The sequence below is a fragment of the Ictidomys tridecemlineatus genome, chromosome 5 (genome assembly GCF_052094955.1).
Source record: "Ictidomys tridecemlineatus isolate mIctTri1 chromosome 5, mIctTri1.hap1, whole genome shotgun sequence".
Classification (NCBI taxonomy): domain Eukaryota; kingdom Metazoa; phylum Chordata; class Mammalia; order Rodentia; family Sciuridae; genus Ictidomys; species Ictidomys tridecemlineatus.
The window spans coordinates 136636113-136662695 of NC_135481.1; the positions used below are offsets into that span (position 1 = coordinate 136636113).

At 45.5% G+C, this 26583-nt stretch overlaps 2 protein-coding genes across 5 annotated transcripts in view; one reads left to right on the top strand and one right to left on the bottom strand.

The window, feature by feature from the left end:
* Nucleotides 1-46: 46 nt before the first annotated feature.
* On the top strand, nucleotides 47-11583 carry Rlbp1 (retinaldehyde binding protein 1). Of its 2 annotated transcripts, XM_021722899.3 has the most exons (9): nucleotides 47-215; nucleotides 1989-2006; nucleotides 2773-2875; nucleotides 3088-3216; nucleotides 4855-5059; nucleotides 6892-7070; nucleotides 8515-8673; nucleotides 10140-10250; nucleotides 10560-11583. In XM_021722899.3, the coding sequence occupies exons 3-9, from the start codon at nucleotides 2864-2866 to the stop codon at nucleotides 10716-10718; spliced, it is 954 nt and encodes a 317-aa protein (XP_021578574.1). In that variant the 5' UTR covers nucleotides 47-215; nucleotides 1989-2006; nucleotides 2773-2863; the 3' UTR covers nucleotides 10719-11583. The 2 variants fall into 2 exon arrangements, with proteins under 2 accessions (XP_021578574.1, XP_077907310.1); XM_078051184.1 differs by lacking the exons at nucleotides 47-215; nucleotides 1989-2006 and having other exon boundaries at nucleotides 2684-2875.
* Nucleotides 11584-18264: 6681 nt separating this feature from the next.
* Abhd2 (abhydrolase domain containing 2, acylglycerol lipase) overlaps nucleotides 18265-26583 on the bottom strand; it is a 104379-nt gene continuing 96060 nt past the window's right edge. For all 3 annotated transcript variants that reach the window (XM_005320128.5, XM_078051182.1, XM_078051183.1), the window contains 2 exons: nucleotides 26022-26106; nucleotides 18265-24131 (listed from right to left, as the gene is read on the bottom strand). In XM_005320128.5, coding sequence (XP_005320185.1) covers nucleotides 23935-24131; nucleotides 26022-26106 — 282 coding nt within the window. In that variant the 3' untranslated portion in view covers nucleotides 18265-23934. The remainder of the gene's footprint in view (nucleotides 24132-26021; nucleotides 26107-26583) is intronic.

The following is a 26583-nucleotide window of genomic DNA, read 5'->3' on the forward strand; positions in this document are numbered from 1 at the left end:
TGAGGCCTCTCCCCTCTCTTCCCCCGTGCTTCACTTGCCCCACTCTGGGCCTCCCGTGAGCCCGATTTAATGGGAAACTGTGGGCGATGAGAAGTTTCTTGTGACACACTAATCCTGACCTGCTGACTGGGCCACACCCCCGGCCGAGGCAACCTTCAGACCTCCAGGGCATTCAGGTACCAGGTGGCCCCAAGGAGGAGCTGCTGACCTGGCAGGTAAGTCAGTACTAGGGGACTGTCTGCGCCAGGGAGCCCTAGACAGGGGAATCAGGGATGGGAACGGGGGACCACATACTGCCCTGCCTGTAAACTGAAACCAGATGGCTCTTCTCCGGTTAAGCCATACCAGTCTGATGGCAGACTTAGTAAATACAAATACAGAATGCTTAGTTCACTATGAATTCAAATGTACAACAAATACTTTTTTTGGTCCAAGTATGTACCAAATATTGAAAATTTTGTATTTTATATGGTGATACTAGGTGGCAGGGAACCATATCAATATGAAGTGAGAGACGGGCATTTTTCACTGTATATAGTTAATAAATAAGTATTTTAAAAAAATCAATGTTGAGGGCTGGGGATGTAGCTCAGCAGATGTTGCTATCCCAAGCTGAGGCAGGAGGATCACAAGTTCAAGACCAGCCACAGCCAATTTAGTGTGACCTTGTCTCAAAGAATAAAAAGACTCAGGGATGTAGCTCAGAGGTAAAGTGTCCCTGGGTTCTATCCCTAGTACCAAAGGGGGAAAAAAATTAAAAAGGAAGAAAGAAAAAGAAAATAAACTTAAAAAATAAAAGCAAAGTTTATTGCCTGGGCATGTTTAGGAAGAGTTGCTAGTTGCTGCATTGACTTTATATTTCTAAGAATTAGTATCTTTTTTTTTTAAGTTGTAGATGAACACAATACCTTTATTTTATTTATTTTTATGTGGTGCTGGGGATCAAACCTGGTGCCTCACACATGTTAGGCAAGCGCTCTACCACTGAGCCACAAAAGCAGCCCTAAGATCTAGTATCTTGTCCTTATGATCCCCTTAACAAACTGAGGATGTCTAGTCACTAATCTCTCCTACCTGAATTCCTCAGGGCAGTTGTACTGGCCTCTCCATTCCTGTTCCAGAAGACCTCAGGGGAACATGGCAGCATTTCAGTCTTTCTGTCTCTGTGCCTACACATGTAGATGTCTATCAGCCAAAGAGATGATTTACATTTGGTTCCTGTGGTAGATTCCAGTCCCCACAACTCCCTGCCCTTGCTGGGACTGCAGAGTGGGAGGGGCAGGAGGTGGGAGACCCTCAAATATTCCTGATAATCCTCCAAGTCTCTCTGTGCAACTTAGGATAATGCTTGGTATGATGCTAAGAAAGGGAAGAGGAACAATGTTCTAGAGCGAGACGCCTTGCTGGGCACATTAGAGAAATTATAGTGTTTTCATGAGGATCCTGTTTGGTGGGTACTGTTATTATTCTCAATTTGCAAACAAAAAAAAAAACTGAGGCTTAGTTAGATGGCTTGCCTGAGGGTGCATAGTGGCAAAGGACAAAGCCTGTTTCAAATCCAGGCCTAAGACACCAATTTTTCTAGGGAGTTTGTCTGGAGATGTCTTGGTTCTCTTGACATAAGACAGACTTGGTATGGGGCAGGCATGGGTTCAAGTCCCAACTCTACCATTTAGCAACTGTGAGTAGGTGACTGAACTGACTGATGGAATGAGGTCAGAGGCAGCAGCAGACGGTAAAGGAACATTTAAGCAGAAGAGAAAATCTGGGAACAGAAGAGCTGCCATTAAAAGTCCCTAGTGGGGGCTGGAGATATAGTTCAGTTGGTAGAATGCTTATCTTGCATGCACAAGGCCCTGGGTTCAATCCCCAGCACAACATTCACACACACACATAAAAGAAGTCCCTAGTGGGGAAGCAGGGTGGCATGTGGGCACTGCTTGTGTATACATTATTTAATTATACTTCCAATCTTTCCATCCCAACAGGAAACACCCAAGACTGAGGTGAGATTCCATAATTCTCATGTGGGAGAGACGGAACAGAAACCCAGGTCCAATTTCTCTGCTGCCCCAGCTGCCTCTCCATGCCAATAGAAGTCACAACTTAGATTTGAGTCCTGATCCTGGCTATTTTGGGTTGTATTACCTCGGACAAATCACTTAATGTCTTGGTCCTATTTCCTCCTATATAAAATAGAAATAATAATGCCAGGGCCTGAATCTGAGACAATGAATCTGAAATTATTTAATGCACCACAAAGTACTGAACACATACCCAGAATAATGACCATGAAACTTCACCAGCACTCCTGAGAATGAGTATGCTGAGGACAGGGTCAACCACGAGGCTGGGAAATTTCTGGGGTACCCTTTGGGCTAGGGAGGAAGAGCCTCAGAGGCAGTAGGGATTGTCTTAACCTGCTGTGATCTGAAAGAGATAGGAGCCCAACTCCACTTTTTTTCCTAGCTGGGCCAACTTAATAGCTGAGGTTTGAGGCATTTGTAGGTATGCCCCTTCCCAGAGCAGTGCTTCCCAGCATGTGGTCCAAGAACCTTCTCCTTCAGAGCCACCTTCAGGAGTCCTAACCTGGAAAGCCCTGGGCCCTGCCCAGACCTCCAATCAGAATCATGGGGGTGGGGCCCATGCAGCTGCCTTTCTAACAAATGCCCCAGGCAATTCTAATGCACTTGAATGTTTGAGATCCACTATTCTGAGACAATTGTAGAACAGACTCTCTACTGCCACTGCAGTGCTGACTTCCTTTCCTAGGTCCAGTGTGTGAAGCAGTCAGGACAGAGGAAGCAGGAAACTTTTTTTTTTTTTTTTTTTGGCCAAGGACTCAGCGTCTTTCAGAGGCAATATGACAGAGGTGGTAAGTACCCTGGTTCTCCTTCCCTTTTGCCCTCTTTCCATCCTTTCCTGCTTCTCTATCATCTACACCCTACAACTTCTCTGTGGGCCCTGCTCCCCAAAAAGGGAAGGTGCTTACCAACAATCTTGGGTTCAAAAGTACTAGTTTAGGGTCTCAGAAGTCCTGTTTGCCTGGCTCACTCAGGCTGCTGTCTCTAACTCTTCTCTATGCAGGTGGGCACATTCCGCATGGTCCCTGAAGAAGAACAGGAGCTCCGGGCCCAGTTGGAGCAGCTCACAACCCAGGACCATGGGCCCGTATTTGGCCCGTGCAGCCAACTGCCCCGCCACACCTTACAGAAGGTGAGGTGGCAGGTTTACGGGCTAGCCTATGGGGACAAAATGGGGTTGGCATGTGCATATAAGGGTTAAGGACAGGATAGCATCCTCAATCCTATAGAAATGGTCTAGCTTCACTCTCCAGGTCATCCTGGACCTGATAGATTGAATTGTTCTAGCATTCATTCTAGAGTTCAGGGCTACAGCAGCGGGCAGATCTGCATCCAAACTAGTTGAATCCAAGACTAGACTTGAGCCTCTGGAGTCAGATACGAGCAGCGCTGGTTTGAATGTGGCCCTTGTGAATAAGCATCCAACTGTTGCCCCACTGGACAAGCAAGAGGACTGAGATCTGGAATCTGACCTGCTGAGTGATCTTGAGCAAATAACTTTCCCTCTCTAAGTCTCGCCTTCTGTAACTATGAAAGATGGTTGTTGGATTGGCTCAGAGATCATGAGACTCTGTGGAAGTTGGCAGAATTGCTTTGGGGTTACTGGAGAGGGTGAGAAGTGGCTGAGCTGTGCCTGGGCTCCTGATACCCATCCCTGCATCTCTGAACATCTCAAAGGAAAAGTATTCTTAGGTCCCTCAATTTGACTCAGTTTCCCCTCATGCTGATCAGGGAGAGAGCTGCCTGAGAAGTGGGAAGGTTTCCTATCTTTCCCAGCAAAGGGAAAGAAATGTGCAACTGTGGGGCGGTGGGGGGTGGGCGGGGAGGTGAGGAGACAGGGAGGCCTCTGCTGGGGATCTTTGTTTTTAAAAAGATCAGAATTAAGTCTGGGAGGCTAAGTGTGTGACCCAACAGGAGTAGGGAGTCTCATCTCCACTCCTGTGTGAATGACCTTCACTCCAGCAGCCCTCAGTCTACTCATTTGAGAGATGGGATTTTAAGAAAACAACCCAACCAGGTATAGTGCACACACCTGTGATCCCAGCAACTGGGGAGGCTGAGACAGGTGGATCGCAAGTTCAAAGTCAGCCTCACCAAAAGCAAGGCACTAAGCAACTCAGTGAGACACTGTCTCTAAATAAAATTCAAAATAGAGCTAGGGACATGGCTCAGTGGTCAAGTACCCCAGAGTCCAATCTCCAGTACCACCACCACCCATCAAAAAAGAAAGAGTGGGCTCAGCAATTTAGTAAGAACTTTCCTCAAAAATTGAAAGGATGGGGCTGGGGTTGTAGCTCAGTGGTAGAGCACTTACCTAGCATGTGTGAGGCACTGGGTTTGATTCTCAGCACCATATATAAATATATGAATAAAATAAAGGTCCATCAATGTCTAAAAAAGTAAAGGAAAATTAAAAGGGCTGGGGTTGAGGATGATAAAGCACCCTTGGGTTCAATAATCCCCGGAGAAAAAAACAAATGAACAAAATCTAAACATGATGAGTTATGACAATGATTAAAAGGCATAATTCATTTAAAGAACTTTACAGAGTGCTCAAAAAAGGAGTAGTAAGTGTAGGTAGTTACTGTAGAACTGTAGGAACGCTTAGACTGTTGGCCATATCCTGCGAACAGAGCCAGGATGAACGGTTTCTCCAAACACCCTAAATTGAGAGGAGGCCAGTGCAGATGCTACCCTTGTGGACCCCAGAGGCAAGTCTCCCACAGGGTGAGGCGAGCCTCATTACATATGCCCTTCTCCCCTGTTGTAGGCCAAGGATGAGCTGAACGAGAGGGAGGAGACTCGGGAGGACGTGGTGAGAGAACTGCAGGAGCTGGTGGAGGCACAGGCCGCCTCTGGGGAGGAACTGGCCGTGGCGGTGGCGGAGAGGGTGCGAGACAGGGACAGCGCCTTTCTTCTCCGCTTCATCCGTGCACGGAAGTTCAACGTGGGCCGCGCCTACGAGCTGCTCAAAGGTGAGATGTGCGTGGTAGAGGGACCCTGGTGGGGAGGTGGGGCAGCCGTGGGGAGGTGGGAGGAGGGCATGAGGAGGGTGTCCATCTTCACCCAGGCACCTTGAATGTCCTTTCATGCTGTGGGTTTGTGCAGTGGGAAAGTCACTCTCTCAGTCTCCAAGTCCTTCTCAGTAAAATGGGAATCTGTGTGTGAACTAAACAGCTTCCAAGACCCCTTTCAGCTCTGTCAGTGAATGAATGAATGAACGAATGTCTATATCAGGACCAGTTTCTTAGAGGAATATCTTCTTTCCCAGCCTTTGGGACCCAATGGAATTCCAAATTTGAATGAGGGGCTAGGAGTGTGGCTCAGTGGCAGAGTGCTTGCCTAACATGCTCTAGGCCCTGGGTTCCACATCCTCAGCTTTGCTAAAAAAGAAAGAAAAAAAAAAAAGATGACAGAGTGAGGAGTCTCCCCCAGGATTCCCCCACCACCTCCACCGCCACCATGATTTGACTTTGGAATGCTCCAGAGAGTCATAGGTATGAGCTTCCCTCTTGGCAGTTACAATGGAAGTGAGGAGGGCGCTAACCCCAGGGTAGTATTACCCTGCCCCTGCTGGAAGGAGGAAGCGTTTTCCTAAAAAAAAAAAAAGTCAAGTTTTTGATTCCTGGATAAGGAAGGGTCTGGGCAGGCCCTCTCTCTGCAGGCTGATTTTCCTTTTTCTTACTTCTTCCTTCCTTCCCCAAATTTTAATTCAGTACTATGCTGTGCCAACCACTGTTTTAGGCCAAGGAATGCAAAACAGATAAGAATCCCTTTCCTTTGTAGGGCACGGGGGAACACACCTGTGATCCCAGCAACTTGGGAGGCTGAGGCAGGAGGATGGCCAGCCTGGGCAACTTAGTGAGACTCTGTCTCAAAATATAGTAAAAAGGGGTGAGGGGTGTAGCTCAGTGGTTAAGCACCCTGGGTTCAATCCTAGTAAACCCCCCCACCGAAAAAAAAAAACAACAAACCACAGGCATCCTCTGCCTTCATGGAATTTATATTCTAACTGTGGAAATGAAAAATCAGATAAGTAAAAGCATATAGATTATTAGTGACAGGGACAAGGAGAAAAATAAAGGAGGTGGATAAAGTGGTCAGGAAGCCCCCAGTGCAAAGTGAGACCCTAAGAACATGAGATGTTTGGGAGAAAAGCAGGGAACAACAAGGCAAAGGCAAGGTGGTGGGATGTGACTGGAGTGTTCTGGAATAGTGAGGAGGTTGGGGTGGCAGGCACCAAACTTGGCAAATGCTCTCCGAACACCTCCTCCAGGTCCAGCCTCTCCAAAGTTCATGTTTGGTGGTGCAAATAGCCACAGAGGAAGGGACCTGTTCAGGATAGGTGAGGATGGAGTTTGTGGTCAGTGGAGGTGTTGCTGGAATCAAGAATGGCCTCTGCATCTTCCTTGGGGTTTGGATTTTATCTTTGGGGCTTTACTACAGCCCTGTCTACACCCTCACTCAGCTAACCCTGAGCCCAACTGAAAAACCTGTGCCTTGTCCCCATGGGAAAGAACATAACCAGCAATAAATATCCCTGTGTTTAGGACTACATAGTTTACACCCTGAGTCTTGTTTGATTGCCATACCATTTGGTGAGATAGGACAATATTATCTTCCCATTTGTTGGAGAGGAAAATGGAGCTCAAATAGATTGAGAATCCTGTTTAGCTACACACAGAATGTGGAGGAGCCAGGAAGGAGCCCAGGTCTTCTTCTCCCACACTGTGTGCCTCCCTGGGAGGTGGGATGTATTAGGGTGGGGATGGCTCACTAAGGGGGCACTGGGTTCTTTTTCCACCAGGCTATGTGAACTTCCGGCTGCAGTACCCTGAACTCTTCGACAGCCTATCCCTGGAGGCTGTTCGCTGTACCATTGAGGCTGGCTACCCGGGTGTCCTTTCCAGTCGGGATAAGTATGGCCGAGTGGTCATGCTTTTCAAAATTGAGAACTGGCAATGTGAAGAAATCACCTTTGATGAGGTCAGTGGGAGCTCACCTGGCTCCTTCCCACCCTGTGGGTGAGCTGGGCTTCCTTCCCTAATCCTTGTCTCTAGTGAACCTTCATTCCTGATTCCTCAGGAAGCAAGGCCTATGGTGGGGAAAAGACAGGCAGCCACCTGTCACCTGGCCCTTCTGGTCAGGGGAAAATTCCTAGGATGTGCCAGGGCAGCTGGAAAGCCCAGGAGCTTTGCAAGCAGGGATCACTGGCCAATAGTACATGGCTGTCCCTGAGTGTCGCTGCCAAGTGCCAAACCGGGGCAGCAGCTGTGGGCCACGAGCAGAGGGCAGCCCTGCCAAATGCTTAAAGCTGAGAGAAAGAGAACAGGGATTAGTGGACTATGTGGGCTGGAAACGATTCTAGAAAGTTCCATCCTATTTAGCAGCTTGAGTTCTTTGTACTCATATTATGCGATTTTGTTTCTTTGAGCCCTTAAGAGGGCTGCCCTGAGCGGAAGAATTAAGGTCTATCTTGGGAGAATTTTGACATGTGCCACCAATGCTTAAATAGGTTACTTAAATTAGAAAAAAATAGTACAAACTCAATTTAGAAAATGTTATCTAGATATCCCAACACAACTTATTTAAAAGTCCATCTTTTCCTAATGACTTGAGGTGTCACACTTACCATAGTCTATATTTTCGTATGTACTTGGGTCCATTTCTGGATTTTCTATTTCGTTCCATTGGTCTCTCTTTTTATTTTTATTGTGGTACTAGGGATTGAACCCAGGAACACTGTGCCACTTAACTATATTGCATCCCTTTTTATTTTTTATTTTGAGACAGGCTCTTGTTAAGTTGCCTAGACTGACCTTGAACTTCTGATCCTTCTGCTTTAGCCTCTTGAGTTGCTGGGATTACAGGTGTGCGTCACTGAACCTGGTCATACACAAGTATTTTTCTTATAAAAATAGGTCCATGTTGTACAATGATAGACCATGAGCATTTTCCTGTATCGTTAGTCCTCTGCATCATTTTAAACTTCTCTGTGGTATAAATGTACCATAATTTCACCAGTCCCTTATTGATGGACAGTTAGGTCCACTGGTTCCACTATTATAAGTATTTATGTTGAGTTAACCACTTTGGTGTCTATCCATGAATATAACATTCATTTTTTGGGCTATGTACCCACAGAGGGGAATGGTCCTACATGGAAACCTGTGGCAAATTCCTCCAGTAAAGAATGTACTGGGTTGGGGCTGTAGCTCAGTGGTAGAATGCCCGCCTCACATCTGTGAGGCACTGGGTTCACTCCTCAGCACCACATAAAAAGTAAATAAATAAAGATATTGTGTCCAACTACAACTAAAAAAATTAAAAAAAAAAAAAAAGAATGTACCAATTAGCTCTTCTTTCAGGATCTTAAACCTTAATCATCTTTGCGGGTTGGATCTTATGCCCTGTCTACTCTGTGCTCCAGATCTTGCAGGCCTATTGCTTCATCCTGGAGAAGCTACTGGAGAATGAAGAAACTCAAATTAATGGCTTCTGTATCATTGAGAACTTTCAGGGCTTTACCATGCAGCAGGCCTCCAGGCTCCGGACTTCAGATCTCAGGAAGATGGTGGACATGCTCCAGGTGAGGCCTTGGGACCTACCATATAGGAACCTCCACAGGTGGAGTCCTGAGAGGCTAGGCCTGGTTTCCTAGATTCATGGTGCTGGCTGGAACCTAAGATATTGACCCTCTAGTGCCATAAAGAACAATGACAACCACAGTCCCAACCACAGACACTTGCACATTGATGGAAAGTTTGCCTGGTGTACAGTTATTATGTCATTGGATCCTCCAGAGTGTTCTCCCTCTGCTTTTTTTTCTTTTTTTTTTGCAAACCTAGAAACTGAGGCTCAAAATTTTAAGTGACTTCTCTCAAGGTCACATGGTAATAAAGTGGTAGAGACTGGACTTGAAAACATACACACACACACACACACACACACACACACACATATACATATATTTGGTACTGGGGATTGAACTCAGGGCACTCAACCACTGAGCCACATCTCCAGTCCTTTTTTATTTTATTTAGAGACGGGGTCTCACTGAATTGCTTAGGGTCTCACTAAGTTGCTGAGTCTGGCTTTGAACTCGACATCCTCCTGCCTCAGCCTCCTGAGCCACTGGGATTACAGGCATATGCCATCATGCTCAGCCTGTTTGTTTTTTTGAGATAAGATCTTGGTAATGCTGCAAAGGTTGGTCTCAAACTCCTGGGCTTAAGTGGGCCTCCTACTTCAGCCTCCCCAGTAGCTGAGACTACAGGTGTGCACCGTGATGCCCAGCTTAAACCTACATTTTCTACCTGGAATCCCAGGCTTTCTGTCCATTATATCATGCTACCTCTCTTTGTGAATTTACCCTGAAGAAGGGATATCATCAACTCCCTGATGGCTACTCCTATATATACTGATACGTCAGCCATCCTTTCTTAGAGCTATTTTAGAGCTATTCTATGTGTATTGGGAGAGTTGAAAGGGAGGGTTGTCAGAAAGGTGAAAAGACAATGAGTCATGACCATAGTGTCTCTGTGGTCTGTAATAGTTTGCAGTCCACTTGATGAGCAAGTGGGTCTGAAAACGCTGCCACTAAAAAACCAAGCAAGTCTACCATTTCATTTATTTTTTAATTTTAATTTTTAAAAATATTTTTATTAGTTGTTGATGGACCTTTATTTTATTTATTTATTTACATGCAGTGCTGAGAACCCAGTGCCTCACACATGCTAGGCAAGTGCTCTGCCACTGAGCCACAACCCCAGCCCCCATTTTATTGTTCAATTAATTGTAGTTTTTTTTTGTTTGTTTGTTTTTAAATCTGGGGGAGAGGGTTGGGCATGTGACTTCTGGTGCTTCCTACCTGCCACTTGGAGCCACAGTGAAGCCGGGGCTCCCTGCTAGCTGGCCTTCCATGGGGTGTTGGACTAGTTGGTCCTCATGCCATGAGGAGAGGCAGTCCCTGGGATAGGGGGTGATGGGGAGCTTCTGAAGTCATTAGGACTGTGGGGTTGGGGGGTTGTCTGAAAACACTCTCTGTCACTGCAGGATTCCTTCCCAGCACGGTTCAAGGCCATCCACTTCATCCACCAGCCGTGGTACTTCACCACCACCTACAATGTGGTCAAGCCCTTCTTGAAGAGCAAGCTGCTTGAGAGGGTGAGTGCATGGCCTGCCAGGCAGGTGCTGGTGAGCTAGTGAGTGAGTGTGGGGCTGGAGCAGGAAAGAGCTCACAATACAAGAGGGGTGAGAGGGCAGTGGGATGAGGACCCCACCGGAGCCCTTCTTAGACTGTGCCCTGTTCCCAAGCTGAGTGGATCCCCCTGATTGCACAGCATGGAGGACAGTGGAGAAGAATGTCACCAGGCAAGATACCACGATGCGGCTTTGTCCCTCTGTCCCTCTCCTGCCCTCATCCCTCATCCTCAGGGCACCTTTGGCTTAGCTGTCTTCCTTGCTTCCCTGCAGGTCTTTGTCCATGGAGATGACCTCTCTGGCTTCTTCCAGGAGATTGATGAGAACATTCTGCCAGCTGACTTTGGAGGCACGCAGCCCAAATATGATGGCAAAGCTGTGGCTGAGCTGCTCTTTGGCCCCCGGATCCAGGCTGAAAGCACAGCCTTGTGAGGACATGTCCAGCCATTTGAATTGTAGTTAGCATCCCTGGGCCTCTCCTCAGCCACCCTAGGCCTCTCTTCAGCCACCCTGGGCCTCTCCTCAGCCACCCTGGGCCTCTCCTCAGCCACCCTGCACCAAGGCTGGGAAAGGGCCTCCTGAGGTGACTTCCTAGGATTAGGTGAGCTCTGATGTCACCGTTTCCCCAAATTTGGGTCAGGGCAGTAAAGCAGAGGGAATTCCCTTGGAACAGAAGAATTCAGGCAGTTATATCTCCATGTGCCTCTAAAGCTATGGGACAGTGACTTTTATGTGAGGTTGCATTTCAAAGATTCTAAACAGGCTTCTCAATAATTTTTTTTTTTTGAAACAGAGTTTTTCTAGGGTCTGTGAAAACAGGCAAAGAGGCTGGGTTAAAAGCCTCCCTCGCCCATACAATTAAAAGAGGGAGGATTTAAGTTCAAATGATTTAAGTTCAAATGGAACACAGTGACCGTGGTGACTGGTTGACAGGCAAGGGGTTTTCCACAGAGAAATTCAGGGTGGAGGCAGCCTTAGAGCAGCTTCATTCTGGGATGACCTGCTCCCCTTGGTCAGGTGCAGTCTGATGTGTGCAATGATGGTTAGGAGCTTGGACCTCTTCCCAGGGTGGCAGTCATGTCCTCATCTGTCCTCCTTTCCACACAAAAAAACTCTCCCCTAGACCCCTTACCTTGATGAATGGTTTTACTTAAATTTACAGGTGATAATTTCTCTGAGCATACTCTCAGTCCTCAAGTTATACAATTAAACTCTTCTTCGCTTTAGTTTCAGGCACCTTGAAGTAATGAACTTATTAAATCTGCATGTTCTGACAAATATAAATGCTTTCCTCCTACGGAGTTGTCTTTCCTCCAGTGCTTAGAGATTTTTGAGTGTGTGTTCATTTTTGTAGTTGAGAAGCCTCTGCTGAGCATGTGACTTCCTCTGGCTCATCTGGCAAAGGGCTCCCAACCGTTGACAGATAATTCTCCTAAGATGCTATATTTACTTTCCCAACTGGAAGCAGACTCTCATTGCTATTGTCTGGCTAATGGTGATAGGGAAGGGTTGACTGCCTGGTTGCAACCACTGAGGTATCCCAATAAACCAAATCAAGATTTGTCTGCCCCAGCTGGTGGAGTAACCTTACTCCTTGCATGTATGAAGCACATTTGATGCTCTACCCACTGTTTGTGGCAGGGCCTTCCACTTGCTTTCACACCTTCCAGAATTTCTCTTATCTATAATGAGGCTATGTACATGTAAATGTGAACAAATGTATACATTGATCCCTTTTTCCATTCCTAGGGTTTGTAGTCTATGCTTATTACCCAAGTAACTTGTAACTTCTTTTTTTTTGGGGTGGGGGGAGGGTACTGGAGATTAAACCCAGGGAAGCTTTACCACTGAGCTACATCCCAAGTCCTTTTCAGTTTTTATTTTGAGACAGGATCTTGCTAAGTTGCTAAGGCTGGTCTTAGATTCGCAATCCTCCTGTCTCAGCCTCCCAAGTCACTGGGTTTATAGGTGTGTGCCACTAAATAACAGTAATTTCCTTCTTTATAACATTCACAGTCAAGATGAGCACAGTGGTGCACATCTGTAATCCCAGGCTGAGGCAGGAGGATTGTGAGTTTGAGGCTAGATTTAGTAGTATAGCCAGGGCCTAAGCAACTTAGTGAGATCCTATCTTTAAAAAAGTGGGGTGGAGCCAGGTGTGATGGAGCACACCCCTAATCCCAGAGACTTGGGAGGCTGAGGTAGGAGGGTTGTGAGTTCAAAGTTAGCCTCAGCAATTCAGCGAGACTTTCTTTCTAAATAAAATACAAAAATGAGCTGAGGATGTGGCTCAGTGGTTAAACACCCTTGGGTTCAATCCCTGGTACAAAAAAAAAAAAAAAATAAGAAAGAAAGAAAAAGAAAAGAAAGAAAAAAAAACTGAGATTGGGGTTGGGGATGTAGCTCACTGGGAAAGCTCCTGCCCTGGGTTCAATCCCAAGTACCCTTTCCCCCAAAATTGCAGTTAATAAGCAATGGTATTTACTTCTGAACTGGAGGAGGAATCAGTAAATTATTATTGTGGGTAGAATGAGAGGCTGCTGACCAGTGAGGATTTTCCCTCAAGCCCCTGCTTCGCTACTTTTTAAAAGTTGAGCCCCTCCTCCCTTTCAAATCACTTTGACGTGGAGTCTTGGCATACAAATGTAAACAGAACAAAGCTGCCCTGGTTAAAGGGGGCTCAGCAGCTTCAGTGCCCTCACCCTTCAGGATTTCCTAGGAACCTCTGGCACTTAGAAGGCATTACAAGTACAACAACCTGGGCAACTGTGTCCCAGGGGCAACTGAGTCAAATGGTGACAATGGAACTGACATCTGCCAAGATGGAGGGCACTGGAACCCTTTAAAGGGTGTCGCTGGCACAGTTGGGATGGGGATGGGCTGAGTTAAGGAATATTTTTTTTTAGTTGTAGATGGACACAATATCTTTATTTTTTTTGTTTATTTTTATGTGGTGCAGGGGGTCTAACCCTGTGCTTCATGCATGCTAGGCAAGCAGCTCTACCACTGAGCCACAACCCTGTCCCAGGAAATTTTTTTTTTTTTTTTTTTGGTAGTGCTAGGGGTTGAACCCAGGGCCTTGGGCATGCGAGGCAAGCACCGTACCAACTGAGCTACATCCCCAGCCCGAGTTAAGGAATTTAAAGGAATGAAAGCTGGGTGTGTTGGTGCATGGGGATGCACCAGAAGAGCCCTTGAACCCAGGAGTTGTGGAGACCAGCCTGAGCAACATAGCCAGACACTATTTAATAAAGTAAAATAAATCAAAAAATTAAAGAGGTGGGGGAAGGGAGGGAGAGAGGAGGAAAGGAAAGAGGAAGAGAAGCGGAATTGTTGGGGCTGGGGATGTAGCTCAGTGGTAGAGCACTTTCTAGCAAGCCCAGCACCAAAAAGGGGGGAAAAATTTTAGGAAATATTTTTTATGTTCTCCATATATATACTTCTAATTCTTTTGAAAGAGTTACATCCAAATCTAAGAGAACCAGTGGTTGATCCTGTCTGCTGACTCCCATCTCTCCCCTATCCCTTAGTTAAGCCAGGTGCCCTCCTGGACACAACCAGGCCGTCCTGATTTGTGGCAGTTCAGAATTTATAGAGTGGTCAGGATGGAGAGAAAGCGGCAGGCAAGTGCTAGCCAGGAGGCTCCTGGGTCAGCCTTGGATCCTACTTAAACTCTAGTATCTGAGGTTCCTCTTAAAGTTAGCAGGGCTGGGGGACCTAGCTCCGGGTTCTTTACCATAGCCTGGGGACTCTGTGTGACAAGAAAACCCAGTAGGTTTCTCAGGGAGAAGCCAGAGGGTTGGGACCCACTGAGCCTGCTCTGACTGTGAGCCAGCACCGCCCCCTGCTGACCCTGCCTTGGCACTGCCCCTTAGGCAAGGAGGGGGGCTGGCTGGCCAGATCTTTTCTAGGAAGGTGGTGCCACCACCATTGGGAGAACATGAGTGAAGATCACGAATATGAAAATATGACATACTCAGCTCCCACAAAATCCCAGCTGCTTATGTGTGCAAGTCCTACACGTGCTTTTTCCCCACCTGACACTCACATGAGAGAGAGCACAAGCGGGAGAGTGAGCATAAAAATACTCCTGAAAGCCACAGGAAGCAAGAATTTTATGACAACCATTTGGTGCCCAAGTGACTTCCTTTTGGAGACATCTGGGGTGAGGCAGGGATTCTGCTGCAAACGGCAATTGGAGCACAATGCGAGGGTGGAAGTTTGTGGCAATGTATTGCTGCATCCCCACATAGCCCCTTGGAGGAATGAAGACAGCAGACTCTGGAGGCCATTCATCCAGGTGTGGGTAGAGGTTTCACTAGAGAAATGTCCTCCAAGCCTCAGAGAGTCTCTGAGCAGGATCAGCCTCGGCTCGCATCCTTGAGTTCACCAAGTTACTGGAGGAGGCTAGTGCTGCCTGGTGAAGCTCCTGGAAGAGGTGTGTGCCTTTGTCATAGTCAAGCCAGCTAGGAAAAGAGGTGGACAGTCATCTAAAGGGTGAACTGGGCCATTTCTGATCTCTCTCCTATGAAACTCAGCAGTGTTGGTTTTGGAAGCTCAGCGGTTCCCCAGGAACCTCACCATTCACAGATCACCTGTTTAGAGCTCACTAGCAATGCATAATTGTAGCCCCACCCTAGATCTACTGAGTCTGAACCTGCATTTTTATAGCAAGACTCCCAGGGAATTGCCCATTAAAGAGCTCATCAAAACTTCCAAAGCAGTGGTTTGCAAACTTCCTGCCAGTTGGAATCCTCTGGGGAAGCTTTAAAATTATTTTACCCTGGGCTCCAGCCACGGGATTGGTTCACTTGTTCTGGCATACAGCCTGGCCATCCATATCTTTCCAAGCTCCCCAGGTAGCTAAAATGTGCACTGCTAAAGCACTGTGTATAGACATATGGAGAAGGTGAAGATGTGGAAGCTGGCAAGTTTTTTGTTTTTTTTTTTGTTTTTTTGCTACTAGGATCGAACCCAGGGTGCTTTACCATTGACCTACATCCATAGCCTTTCTTTCTTTTTTTTAAAAAAAATATTCATTTTTTAGTTTTAGGTGGACACAACATTTTTATTTTATTTTTATGTGGTGCTGAGAATCGAACCCAGTGCCTCACGAAGGGCTAGGCGAGCACGCTACCACTTGAGCCACATCCCCGGCCCCATCTTTCTTTCTTTTTTTTTTTTTTTTAATTTTATTTTTTAGTTGTAGATGGACACAATATCTTTATTTTTATTATTTTTAAATGTGGTACTGAGGATCGAACAAAGTGCCTCACATATACCAGGCAAATGCTCTACCGCTGAGCTATAAACCCAGGTCCTATTCTTATATTTTTATTAGTTATTAATAGACCTTTATTTATTTGCTTATATGTGATGCTGAGAAAGGAACCCAGTGCCTCACACATGCTAGGCAAGCACTCTACCACTGAGCCACAACTCCAGCCCCCTTTCTTATTTTTTGATAGAGGATCTTGTTAAGTTGCTTAGGGACTTGCTAAGTTGCTGAGGCTAACCTCAAACCTGTCATCCTCCTGCCTCAGCCTCCTGAGTTCCTGGGATTACAAGGTGTGTACCACTACACTTAGCTAATATCTAAGATTTTAAAGGCAAATTTTGCACTCGAGCAGAGAGGAGAGAAAAGCAGGGATGCTGAAGCCTGGCTCTTTCAGCCTGGGCTACAAAAGTCCAGGTGGGAAAGCAGCAGCCATAGGCCAAATTTCCTAGAATAAGAGCAATCTCCTCCCTGGGGCTGTGCTCAGAAGTAGCCATGTCATTAGGAAGAACATGTGTGATTTCTCAATATGACTATATTAATAAGGAAAAAATTAGGTTCAGGGTTTGATGGTGCACACTTGCCCAGAAATGTTTTGGAAACTAAACCTCTCCTTATTTTCCCTGAGGAGACTTTGGCATAGAGCTCCCCACGAGGACACTTGTCTTCTAGTTTCTACACTGTCCAGGAGATGATTTATGAGTGGGAACCAAACAAAGTCAAAACCACTGCCTGAAATAACAGGGACACTTTGAAAAACATTATTTGAAGCCCCTCAATATTCTGAGGCAGGCATTCTTATAGTCATCTTACAGGTAAAATATGAAAAAAATTTTATATGCAAATAAATACAAATATATTTATAGGTTTTGGAAACTAAATATATTAATTTTTTTGGAAACTAATTTATATATATTTTTGGAAACTATGTGTGTGTGTGTATATATAAAACCTGTAGGATGTGTGTGTGTGTGTGTGTGTGCACATATGACCTGCTTAGGATTAAAGGGCTAGAAAGTGGTCAGGATGGAACTCTAACCCAACAATTCTGGTTCTGAGTCCCTCTGGCTGTTACTACTTGTTTCAAATATTTGCTTCATTTATTTCTGGAGGTGGAGGAGGTGCAGGTAGAAAAGGGAAAGAGGAATAAGGAAGTAAGAACTTCATTTATGTCAGATCTGGGTCCCCAACCATCATCAGATAAAAGAGGAAACAATTTTAAGAAGAAACCAACCAGTGTTCAGTAGAGGTACTGATATAATTCCAACTAGTCAAAAGGAAGTTCTGGGTGGCACACAACCATAGGAGAGAGGGATTTAATTTGTCTCCTTTGGGGAGATTTTCAGTAGTTCAAGGCTAGACTGCTTGTAATGTCTTTCAACCACTCAGATAAGTGGCTGGTACCTTCCTGTAATTCCCTCTAAGGACAATTAAGAGAGAAATGAAGAGGGGAGATGGTCATACAGAGGGCCATCCAGTTAGATGTTCAGTCTTTACCATGGGAAAGTAACTCCCTACACAACCAGAGCTGAAAAGCCTATTAATGAAAGGTATAATTGAAAAAAATATTAGCTGTATTGGGGCAGCAACAAATGCTAAAAGTTTGCTTAGCAGAGATACAGCAAAGGACCACACTGGCAAGCAGTTAGCACCTACTTATTCAATACCCAGGAGCTGAAATCTCTTCTGTTTTTTCCTTTTTTGTACTGGGGATTGAACCTTGGAATGCTCTAACATCAAGCTACATCCCCGATGCTTTCTGAGACAGAATCTTTCCAAGTTGCCCAGGCTGGTCCTTAAGCTTGCAATCCTCCTGCCTCAGTCTCCCTAGTTGCTGAGATTACACGTGTGTGCCACTGTACCTGGCCCTTGTCGTGCTTTTCATAGGTAGTATTCTTTCCAAGTTTGTTTTCTTGGATCAAAATAGTCTGGTTATTTTGGGAGACAGACTAGAAATGGGGAGAAGCTTGTTAAGAAGGATGATATATTTGTAGCCTGATATATTTTTTAAATATTTATTTTTTAGTTTTAGGTGGACACAATATCTTTTATTTTATGTGGTGATGACAATCAAACCCAGTGCCTCATGCATGCTAGGCAAGCACGCTACCATTTGAGCCACATCGCCAGCCCCATAATCTGATATTGATCTTGCTAATGCCTATCTTCCAAAGCCAACACTCTCCACCTGACCCAGCTCAAAGGCTTTTCATGGCCCAGGAGGGAGGAGGGCTCTGAGTGCAAGGCTCTTGTGGGTGGGATAGCTCTCTTGGCTGAGCTGTGCCCGGCCCTGGGAGACACTTTGCTTGGGTTCAGAAAGATCCAATCACCACCAACCAAACCAATACCATTTTGATTTAGGTAACATTTGGCTAGTTATCTAAGAATGATACTGGAAAATCACCCAAACCATGCATGGCAAACATTACCTCCATCTTGCTTTGCATTCCATCTACATGGTTCACTTTAGCAGTTGGTTAAAATGTTGCCATCCTCACTTTATCAGTTCTTGGCTTTTTTGCCTGGAGAGGATGGGCTTGTGAGGACTCGTGGGCTGGTCGTATTTTTGGTATCTGTGTGCAAGGTTGGGTTGACATCAGTTGTGAGGAAAAACTGGTGTTTTGTGCATTTCTATTAAGCCCACGCTTTGGTGAAGGCACATCTACTTGGTTTTACCACTACACAAAGCACACACAGCCATGCCACATTTTTTAGACTTTATTTTTTTAAGTAAAGAAATTCAGTTGAATCAAAGATAACAAAATTACAGTTTTGTTTGTAATGATCTTTGTTCACCACCACACAGAATCATATAGAATCGAAAGTAATATGAGAACACAAAATGATCAAGGACACCATCATTTAGTATAATTTCTTAATAAAGGTAAATATCCTCATATTTAGAAAAAATTGCATTGCTAGTTGCGAATCTTAAACACCTCGGTGCTGAAGGATCCTGTTATTTCCCCCCAAAGATCCAGCAGCGTGGAGGCTTTCAGAACACAAACTCAAAAATACAATATTTTCAGGGCAGCATTTAAAAGTTTCAGAAAACCCAAAGAGAACAAAACAAAACGAAATGAACCAGAATCAGGAATGTGAAAGTGATGGTTCTCAAAAATCAATCTGAAGCAGATCTGCCAACAGAAGAATGTGGTTGAACTGAGTCTAACCAGGAAAAAGAGAGATGCAAACTGGCGCCCCCCCACCCCCCTCCCCCACACCCACTAAGGCAGCTGCAGTGGCAGAAATCAGAAGCTCAGGTACAGTGAAGGTCTTCCTGAGGCAGTGGGAGAGACCCAGACCATCTGGAACTGGTTGGAAAGGTGACAGGATTCTACATGGACTTGTGCTTTAGGAAAACTAAAGTGGCCAGAATGAAAAAAAAAAAAAAAATCTAACTCCTAATACCCAGGGACTTGGTCCACTTACATGGCCAGCCTGGGAGAGAAGTGGTTGGCACTGGGACCAAGCAGGTTGCAATTATTCTAGGCGACTGTTGGCTGCTGAATGTGAATGGTCTGGGAGGAGAATGCCCATTGAGACTAAGGGTATTTCTGCAGATACTATAGGTGGTCTGTCCCCAACTTATGGCAATAGTGGATTTCTTAGCTAATGGGGACCAAAAGGGAGAGAAGGTAGTTATGGATTTCATTACTAATTGATAGGAGTTCTAGTTAAAAGCTGAGAACTTTGTGAAACTCAGAATGTTTGACTTACTCCACCAGTGAGAAATTAACTTCAGCTTATTTATTAGCGATCCATGAAAGCTCTACCAGCATATGCCTGGAAAAAGGTTCAGAAAACATGGTGGACTGACTCTTCCAAAAGGGTAGCATCTATTCTGGGAGCCTGAGAATGGGGAGCTGGACTCCATGGCCTGAATTCAAGAGCCACGATGGAGGATGCTGGCTGCAGCACCCAGAAACGGCAGTAGCAGTGATGCAGGCACAGCTTTTGCTATGGATGGCTTTCCAGTTTTCTCTGCCAGCCAGCTTCAAATATAATTTGGCAAAAACAATCCTAGTTTATGAAGGATGGGGTACTTCCCTCTGCTAACAGGTGGAAGGAAAATTTGTCCCAATTGGTTGGCTTCTACATGCCACAGGCAGGCCACTTTTCATGACTTTTTGGAGCATCCAAGTAATCCAAAGAAGACATATGCCAGAGATGAGGGGTTTTGGCCCATCTGGATCATGTCTATTGTTGAGGGGTGGGAGGTGGGGACAGAACATAATAAAGAGCCTGCAGGACACTTGAGGATACTTTCTGGTTTTGTTTCAAAATTCCATAGCAGAAGAATTTTAATTCTTCCACCATGATATTGTAATACCAGGGGATTTTCTACAGGTGTGGTAAGGCTTTTGGGCAAAGAAAATAATTCCAGATGATACAGTGACAGAATGCTGCAGCAAAATGCTTACTTATGACTTTCCTGCCTTCCTAAAGGATGAAGACATGAGTCCTTCATGTCTTCATTTAGTGTCAGGACACTAGATGTGGTGTTTCAATGGTCTTTACTTTAAGTCAAGGCCACAGGAAAAGCCTCTCACATCTGGAACACCTGTGTGCTTGGCAAACACAAACAAAAACACACGTATCATTTCCTTGGAGCTGGCAAAATCCATCTCAAGTCACCTAGTTACAAAAAGAATTCTCATTTGATGTCAGAAGCTCAGCTGCCTACAAGTTCACTTCAATGAAGACTATGGGATAGAATGAAAGCCTGGGCAGGAAGGACTTCTGCCTTGGGCATTTTCCATGCTCTGCCTGATCACACTGAAGGATGAAGTTATTGTCCTCATCCTGATGGCCAGCACCTGCCATAGTCATGAGACTGCCCTTAGAATAGCAAGGATACTGCAATGACAACTCCCCTTGGGAGAGAAGCCAGTGAGACACAGGGCTTTAGAAGCTATTCAGGGGCCTAACCAGGAAAAGCTGAATGCACAAACTCCCTCATTCAAGTCCCTTCAAATAAGCTTTGGCCGATGACATGGCTGTTTGTTTCTACCTGCAAGGGCTTGAAGAGGCCAACTTCAGGCAAGTGTTCCACAAAGATCAGGCAAATGATATGTAAATTAAGTCGTCTTAGGATGGCCTAAGATGAGGTGACAGGCTCAGGCATGTGAAGTGACTTGCCCACTTGTCCAATGTGAATCAGAGACATTAGGGATGAGAAGCTACGTCTCCTGGACTCTGGTTCCCTAATACCAGGTCAAGAAAGGAACATTCCTTTTTAGTGTATTTCCACTCTCACAGTGGGGCCTAAGGTTCCCTTATGCCTGAAACGCTGCAGAGAAGTTAACAGAATATTGTAACAACAAATAACTCTCTATCTTCATTCTGGTCTGGAATCATTGGTGCAAACTCACCACAAAAAAGAGAAAAGGTTTTCTTCGAGTCTGTTGAACTCCCTTTTAACATACATGTATCAAAGAGACCCAATGCACTTTTTTAAGACAGGCAATACTAATTTGACTGGGAGCAACGTCTTTAAATTATCTGGGGGGTGGGGGGAGCAGGGAGCACAACTGGAGAAGAGTGGGGTGCTTCTTTCCCTTGGTTTCTGACATATTATTCCTGCCACAGAATTGTCTAGACCTATGCAATTTATATCCTTAATTTGATTTCAAAATAGAATATTCAAACACTTTCTGAAAATCCAGGCTTGTTTCAGCCCAGCTAAGACCTTCATAGCAAGAAGAGCATTCACATTATCATCAGAAAGGAATGACTTTGGGAAAAAAAGCGAGGAAGCCCAGAGAAAGGAGAAAAGATGACCTACATATAAAGTGCTGCTCCCTCATTTATTAGGCAAGTTTGCATCTCTACATTCAGTGCCTCTGTGCTCTCATTCAGGGACAAACAAGAATTTTCCTGTAAGACAGCCACAGTCATATTCTCATTTCCATGCCTGAGAGCCTGAAGCTTGAATAAAGGGCTTCAGTTGATTTCATGTGAACCAAAATGGAATGTAAGTGCCATTCAGAGTTCCACACTAAAGAGATTTCAGCTGGGACGTGGCCCCCCAGTCCTGGGGGTGGGGAATTCCGGCTGTGTGGCAACAAAGGCTCTGCCCCAGCCTGCCTCTCCTGGGGTGGGAGGCTTCCAGGCCTGCCATACAGGCCAGCTCCTGGGACAAGCCCGGCCCCCCTTCCTGTGTGTGAAGCCTCAGGACTGTTCTCCTGGAGGGAGGGGTACCTGGGCCACTACTTCCATAGCAGGTCAAGGATGTGGCCTCAAACAAGTGAAAGGAGCCCCTCACTTCCAAATGCTGATTCCATCCTATTAAGTTATTGCTTGATGGACCTATTTTAGTAAAAAGTCTGAGAAACGAAAGTATGGCCCTAAACCCAGATTACAGATGTGGGTGGTGGAGAGAAAAGCAACAGAGGAGAAAGACTAGCTTCCAAATCGAGGCATAGATAATAAAGTGCCAATTTGTGCTAAAAGAACATGAAGAGGAGATGCGTTAAAGAAATGTCAACTTGGGGGGGAAGTTGTAATGACAGGATTTAGCAAGTGTGAGAAATTATACCAAGACAAAGTCAAGACCACAGTAATCTCAGTCTTTTGAGATAATGGCTGTTTCTGATGTTATTAGGATGATCTGGTGATTGTCAGAAAACAACTTCAGGTTACAGATGTAATTGTCACAGTCACTTGGGCCAATGCCCAAACTGTGGCCACAGGGGCTGGCATTCAGGTGCCCAGGTGGCTCCCTTTATTCCTTAAACATCCACACAGACCACTTATTCCAGTCTGTCCTGGAGCCAAAGGAGATGCAGCAAAGAAAATATATTTTTTTAAAGTATTCAGGCAATTTCACTCATAGTTCTATTTAATTCCAGATAGCAACTGCTGATTTTTCAAAGCACAGGGTTCTTAGATCTTCAAGTACCACAGGATGGGAGAAAAGAAGTACTTGAAACCTATAGTGATATTTCCACTTGAAAAGACATTTCAGAAAGATCTAGCCAACCAACAACAAATAGAGGCTATTCATTTAAAAATCCAGTTTCAAAACAACACCCTCTTTGGTTGGAAATATCTTTCTTCTTCAAACTCGGATCCAACTTTTGAATTGTTCAGTATCAAAAGCCAGAGTTAGAGGGACCTGGGTTAAAAAAACTAAAATTACAATTAAGTGCTCAAAAAACCCCCAAAATCTCTTTATATGAAATGTGGGGGCGGGGGGGGGTGGCAGATAGGGAAAAAGAAAGGTAAATGCTTAGCCTGGGAGAAGAGCTCCCAGCCTCGCCTGGAGGGATGTTCTCTCAAAGCTCAGTAAACTGAGTTTGTCATTGAACTTAGGACTGGTGGTCATCTCAGCAATCTACCTGGTCCAAGTCCCTCATTTCATAGGCGAAGAGACTCAAGTCCAAAGAGACTTATCCAGGGTCATATAGCAGGTGAGAATCAGAGCCAGGGCTCAGCCCAAAGGCCCACTCCCACTCAGGGTCCTTTGTGGGGACACTACACTGATTACACAAGGGCAGCTATGCAACAGGCCTTGCTGCTCTGGAGGCCCCTGGGAGCAAAGAGACATCAATGACGATGAATTTCAATAAAATGAGCCACCAAGATGCTTCTAATTTAAAGGCGCTATAGAACAATGTGTCCCAAATTTGCCTCCTGATGAGAATCCCTTGGGGCACTTGTCAAAAATTAAAATCTCCAGGCTCCTTCCCAGACCCAATGAGTCAGCCTCTCTAAGGGGAGGGACCTGGGAGGCTGAATTTTTAAAAAGTGTCTCAAGCAACTCTCAGCAGTGGCAACAAGGTATGAGGGGACTGTCCTAGTGGATGGTGAGGGAGGAAACTTGGCTTGTGACTCAAGTGGAATTTCCTTTGCCATTTAAGAGGCTGCACTCTGGCCTGGGAATTGCAGGCTCCCAGATTCCCAGGCCGAGTCACATCTTCAGCATTGGCCCAGAATGGTGAGCTTTTGTCAGGGTCTACATAGGACACATACAACCACCACGAAACGACATATATCCTTCACTGTTCTCAGGGAAAAGCCTTTTGATTGGCAAAGCAGAATGGCTGTTCAGACACATTTTTAATAGGGAAACTAGATGTAATTGGCTTAAAAGCAATCAGAAGCTGAAAAAACCGGACAGAAGGGTGAGAACCCTGTCATTTGTCACCATGGCTAACAACGCAATGGAGAAAACCAGTAACTAAGCACAAAAATAGCCTGGAGCTCCCAGGGAGAGCCTCCTACTCAAGACACCTGTGCACGATGGGGCCCCGCTGATGATCGGAGGTCAGGTCCAGGTCGCTGAGGGAGATGGGAGACCTGAAACAGCGGGCAAGGGGACGCGGGTTCCAGAGGAGGGTTGCTGGAGCGCGCCAGAGTCCGGAGGCCTCACTCCAGCTCGGCCTCCATCTGCTCCGTGTCAGAGCACTGCGACTTGTTTCGTTCCCACTGGCAGATGGCATTCGCATACTCCACCACCAGCTTATCCATCCACGTCAGGGGTTCGGGAAACAGCACAGAGCCCTCAAAGAAGCCCAGGTGGCCCCCATGCAGAGGCAGCACAAACATGACATTCTCCCGTTTCTCTGCAGGGGAAAGGCAGAGAGTTACCGCACTCTAGTTAGCTTCAGGCAGGAGATGTGAAGGGGAGTGAGCTGGCTGGGATGGCCTGGGCTTTGCTAACAGGGAAAAATCATCTAAGTGGGCATCTAACCTCTGCTCTCACTGCCTTGTTCACCAAAGTTGGCCAGCCAAGACAGTGGAACCTAGCTAGCTTTGGGACCCGCATGCCTTTGGGAAGAATAGGCGTTGGCTTTAGAAATCCTTGGAACTCTTTTAAGTGGTTCTCAAACTTGGCTGCATATTAGAATCACCTGGGAAGCTTTTCAAGCTCCCTAAGTCTAGGCTGCACCCAGAGTAATTAAATCAGAGACTTAGGGGTGGGAGAAGAATGAGCAAGGGAGGGGAACCCAGGCACGGGTATTGCTAAAGCGCTCCAGGTGTTCGGTTATGCTTCCCAATTTTGTGCATCTGGATCCACCTGGGGTATCTTGTTAAAATGCAGTTCTGATTTAATAATCTGAGGGTGGGCGGACCCTAAGGAGAGGTTCATAACACTCAGAGTGTTATTTCCTAGAGTATAAGGAGAATTCAACAGAGTCAATCATTTTTCATCCCACTCATTTATCTTTGAGACTAAGACTTAAAGCTGCAAGTTGTGTTAAAGCCTGAGCTGCCAATGCCACATGCTAGACAGCCATTCTGGGTTAATGACCTAGAGCTTGACTTTCTGATTCCATATTTAGGTTGATCCCACAAGGCTAGTAAAGGCCACTACTGAAAATGTGTGTACATGGGGCAGACAGGGGCAGCCAAGTTTAATAGGAAGCACCTGTCTTCCCAGGGGAATGACTGAAGGGCCCCCTGGCTGGCTTTCCAGGGCTGTTTTCTAGTCTTACCCACTTAATTCTTGCTCTTCAGTTGCTGTTTTGTAAGTTTCTATGTGACAGCACTTGCGCTGTGAACATCACTTAGAGCTCCAGAAGGGGACAAGTGCTGTTGCTTTCTCTCACTGCCATGCACTTGTGGGTTGCACTTGTGCAGTGAGTCTGTGGTTGGATGGGGGTTGACAGGAGACAGATCCTTATCAATGTGACACTTGTCCTACACACAGCCTCCGACCTGGGCAGTGTAATAGGGCCCTGGCAGTGGTTCCTTTGTCTGCTCTACGATTTACTCTCCTGAGGGTCATGGGAGAATCAGAGGTATAGCTCTTCCTCTGGTTATTATATGATATTTGCAAGATTCATATAATGGTTTCAATGTCCCTTTCATGCACCAAGTGGTCATCAGTGAGGAGTGTGGAGATGATGTCCTAAGGATCTGAAATTACACTGAAAAGTAGCTGTGCAATTTCCTATCAAATCCTCCTTCTAAGCTCTCTGTGCTTTCTCTTTCTCCTACCCCACTGAGGATGGAACCAAGGACTTTGGGCATGCTAGGCCAGCACTCTATTTTCCCTTTTAGCTTCTTATTCAGCACGAAATGAGACTGTGCTCACATGAGGCACAGTAACATTTCCATGAGCAACATTCTTTGCCATTTCAGTTGCTTATATTTTTATCCCTAAAGCAGATGGAGAGGCTGTCACCAGAGGTAATAGAACTGGCTTTTTTTTGTTTTGCTTTTCAGGTCAAATTTTACATGTAAATATCTCTGAAGTCAAACTCTCCTACTTAATGAAACCATAACTCTGAGACAATAATTCTGCAGAACACCAAACTGTCTTGGTGATAGACATCAAGGCATCAAGGATGTTTCTGGCTCCTGAACGATGATACTCTGCCTAGGCCCTTCACAACTCCAGAACTTGGAGGATAGGCGTGAACTGTCCTTCCTTGAAGAGGTTGGTTCCTAGAGCTAAAGGAATAGTGAATTTGCTGAGTGGTTCGGGGAGCAGAAGAAGAAACACTTACCTGAAAGGGCCTTTGGAATGGTTAGAAGGCTTTCATGCACCAAGGGATCATCAGCTGCATTAACCAGCATGAGAGGCACATAAATCTACAACAACAAAAAGTTGAATGAAATGATCAATTCCCTTTTCTAGATCCCATTGATTTAAGGTTCAGAATCACTACCAGACATGTCTTTGAAGCAAAAGGAAGAGGGTCACAGATTGGCTTGCTAAACAGATGGGATAAGGATGCCTGGTATTCACTGGCAGTAGGCTGAGTTACAGGTGCCACTGTGATCATCACCTGGCAGCAGGTATGTGCAGGGGCAAAGTTCCCAGTGTCCTCAGGTACTGAAGAGAGGGGAGTGCCGAGTGGCATTCACTGTCAAAATAATTCTGATTGGTCTTCATAGTGTTTCAAATTAGTCACACATTTCAGAAAAATGACTTTACCAAGAGTTATGTGCCTACTCATTTGGTTTATATTGTGGGAAAGGAAAATGAAGTGCACTCCATTCCAGACAAAAAAGACTTTCCAGAAGAATCTGAAGGTTGAAATTATGAGTAGGCTGGTGAATAGCTGG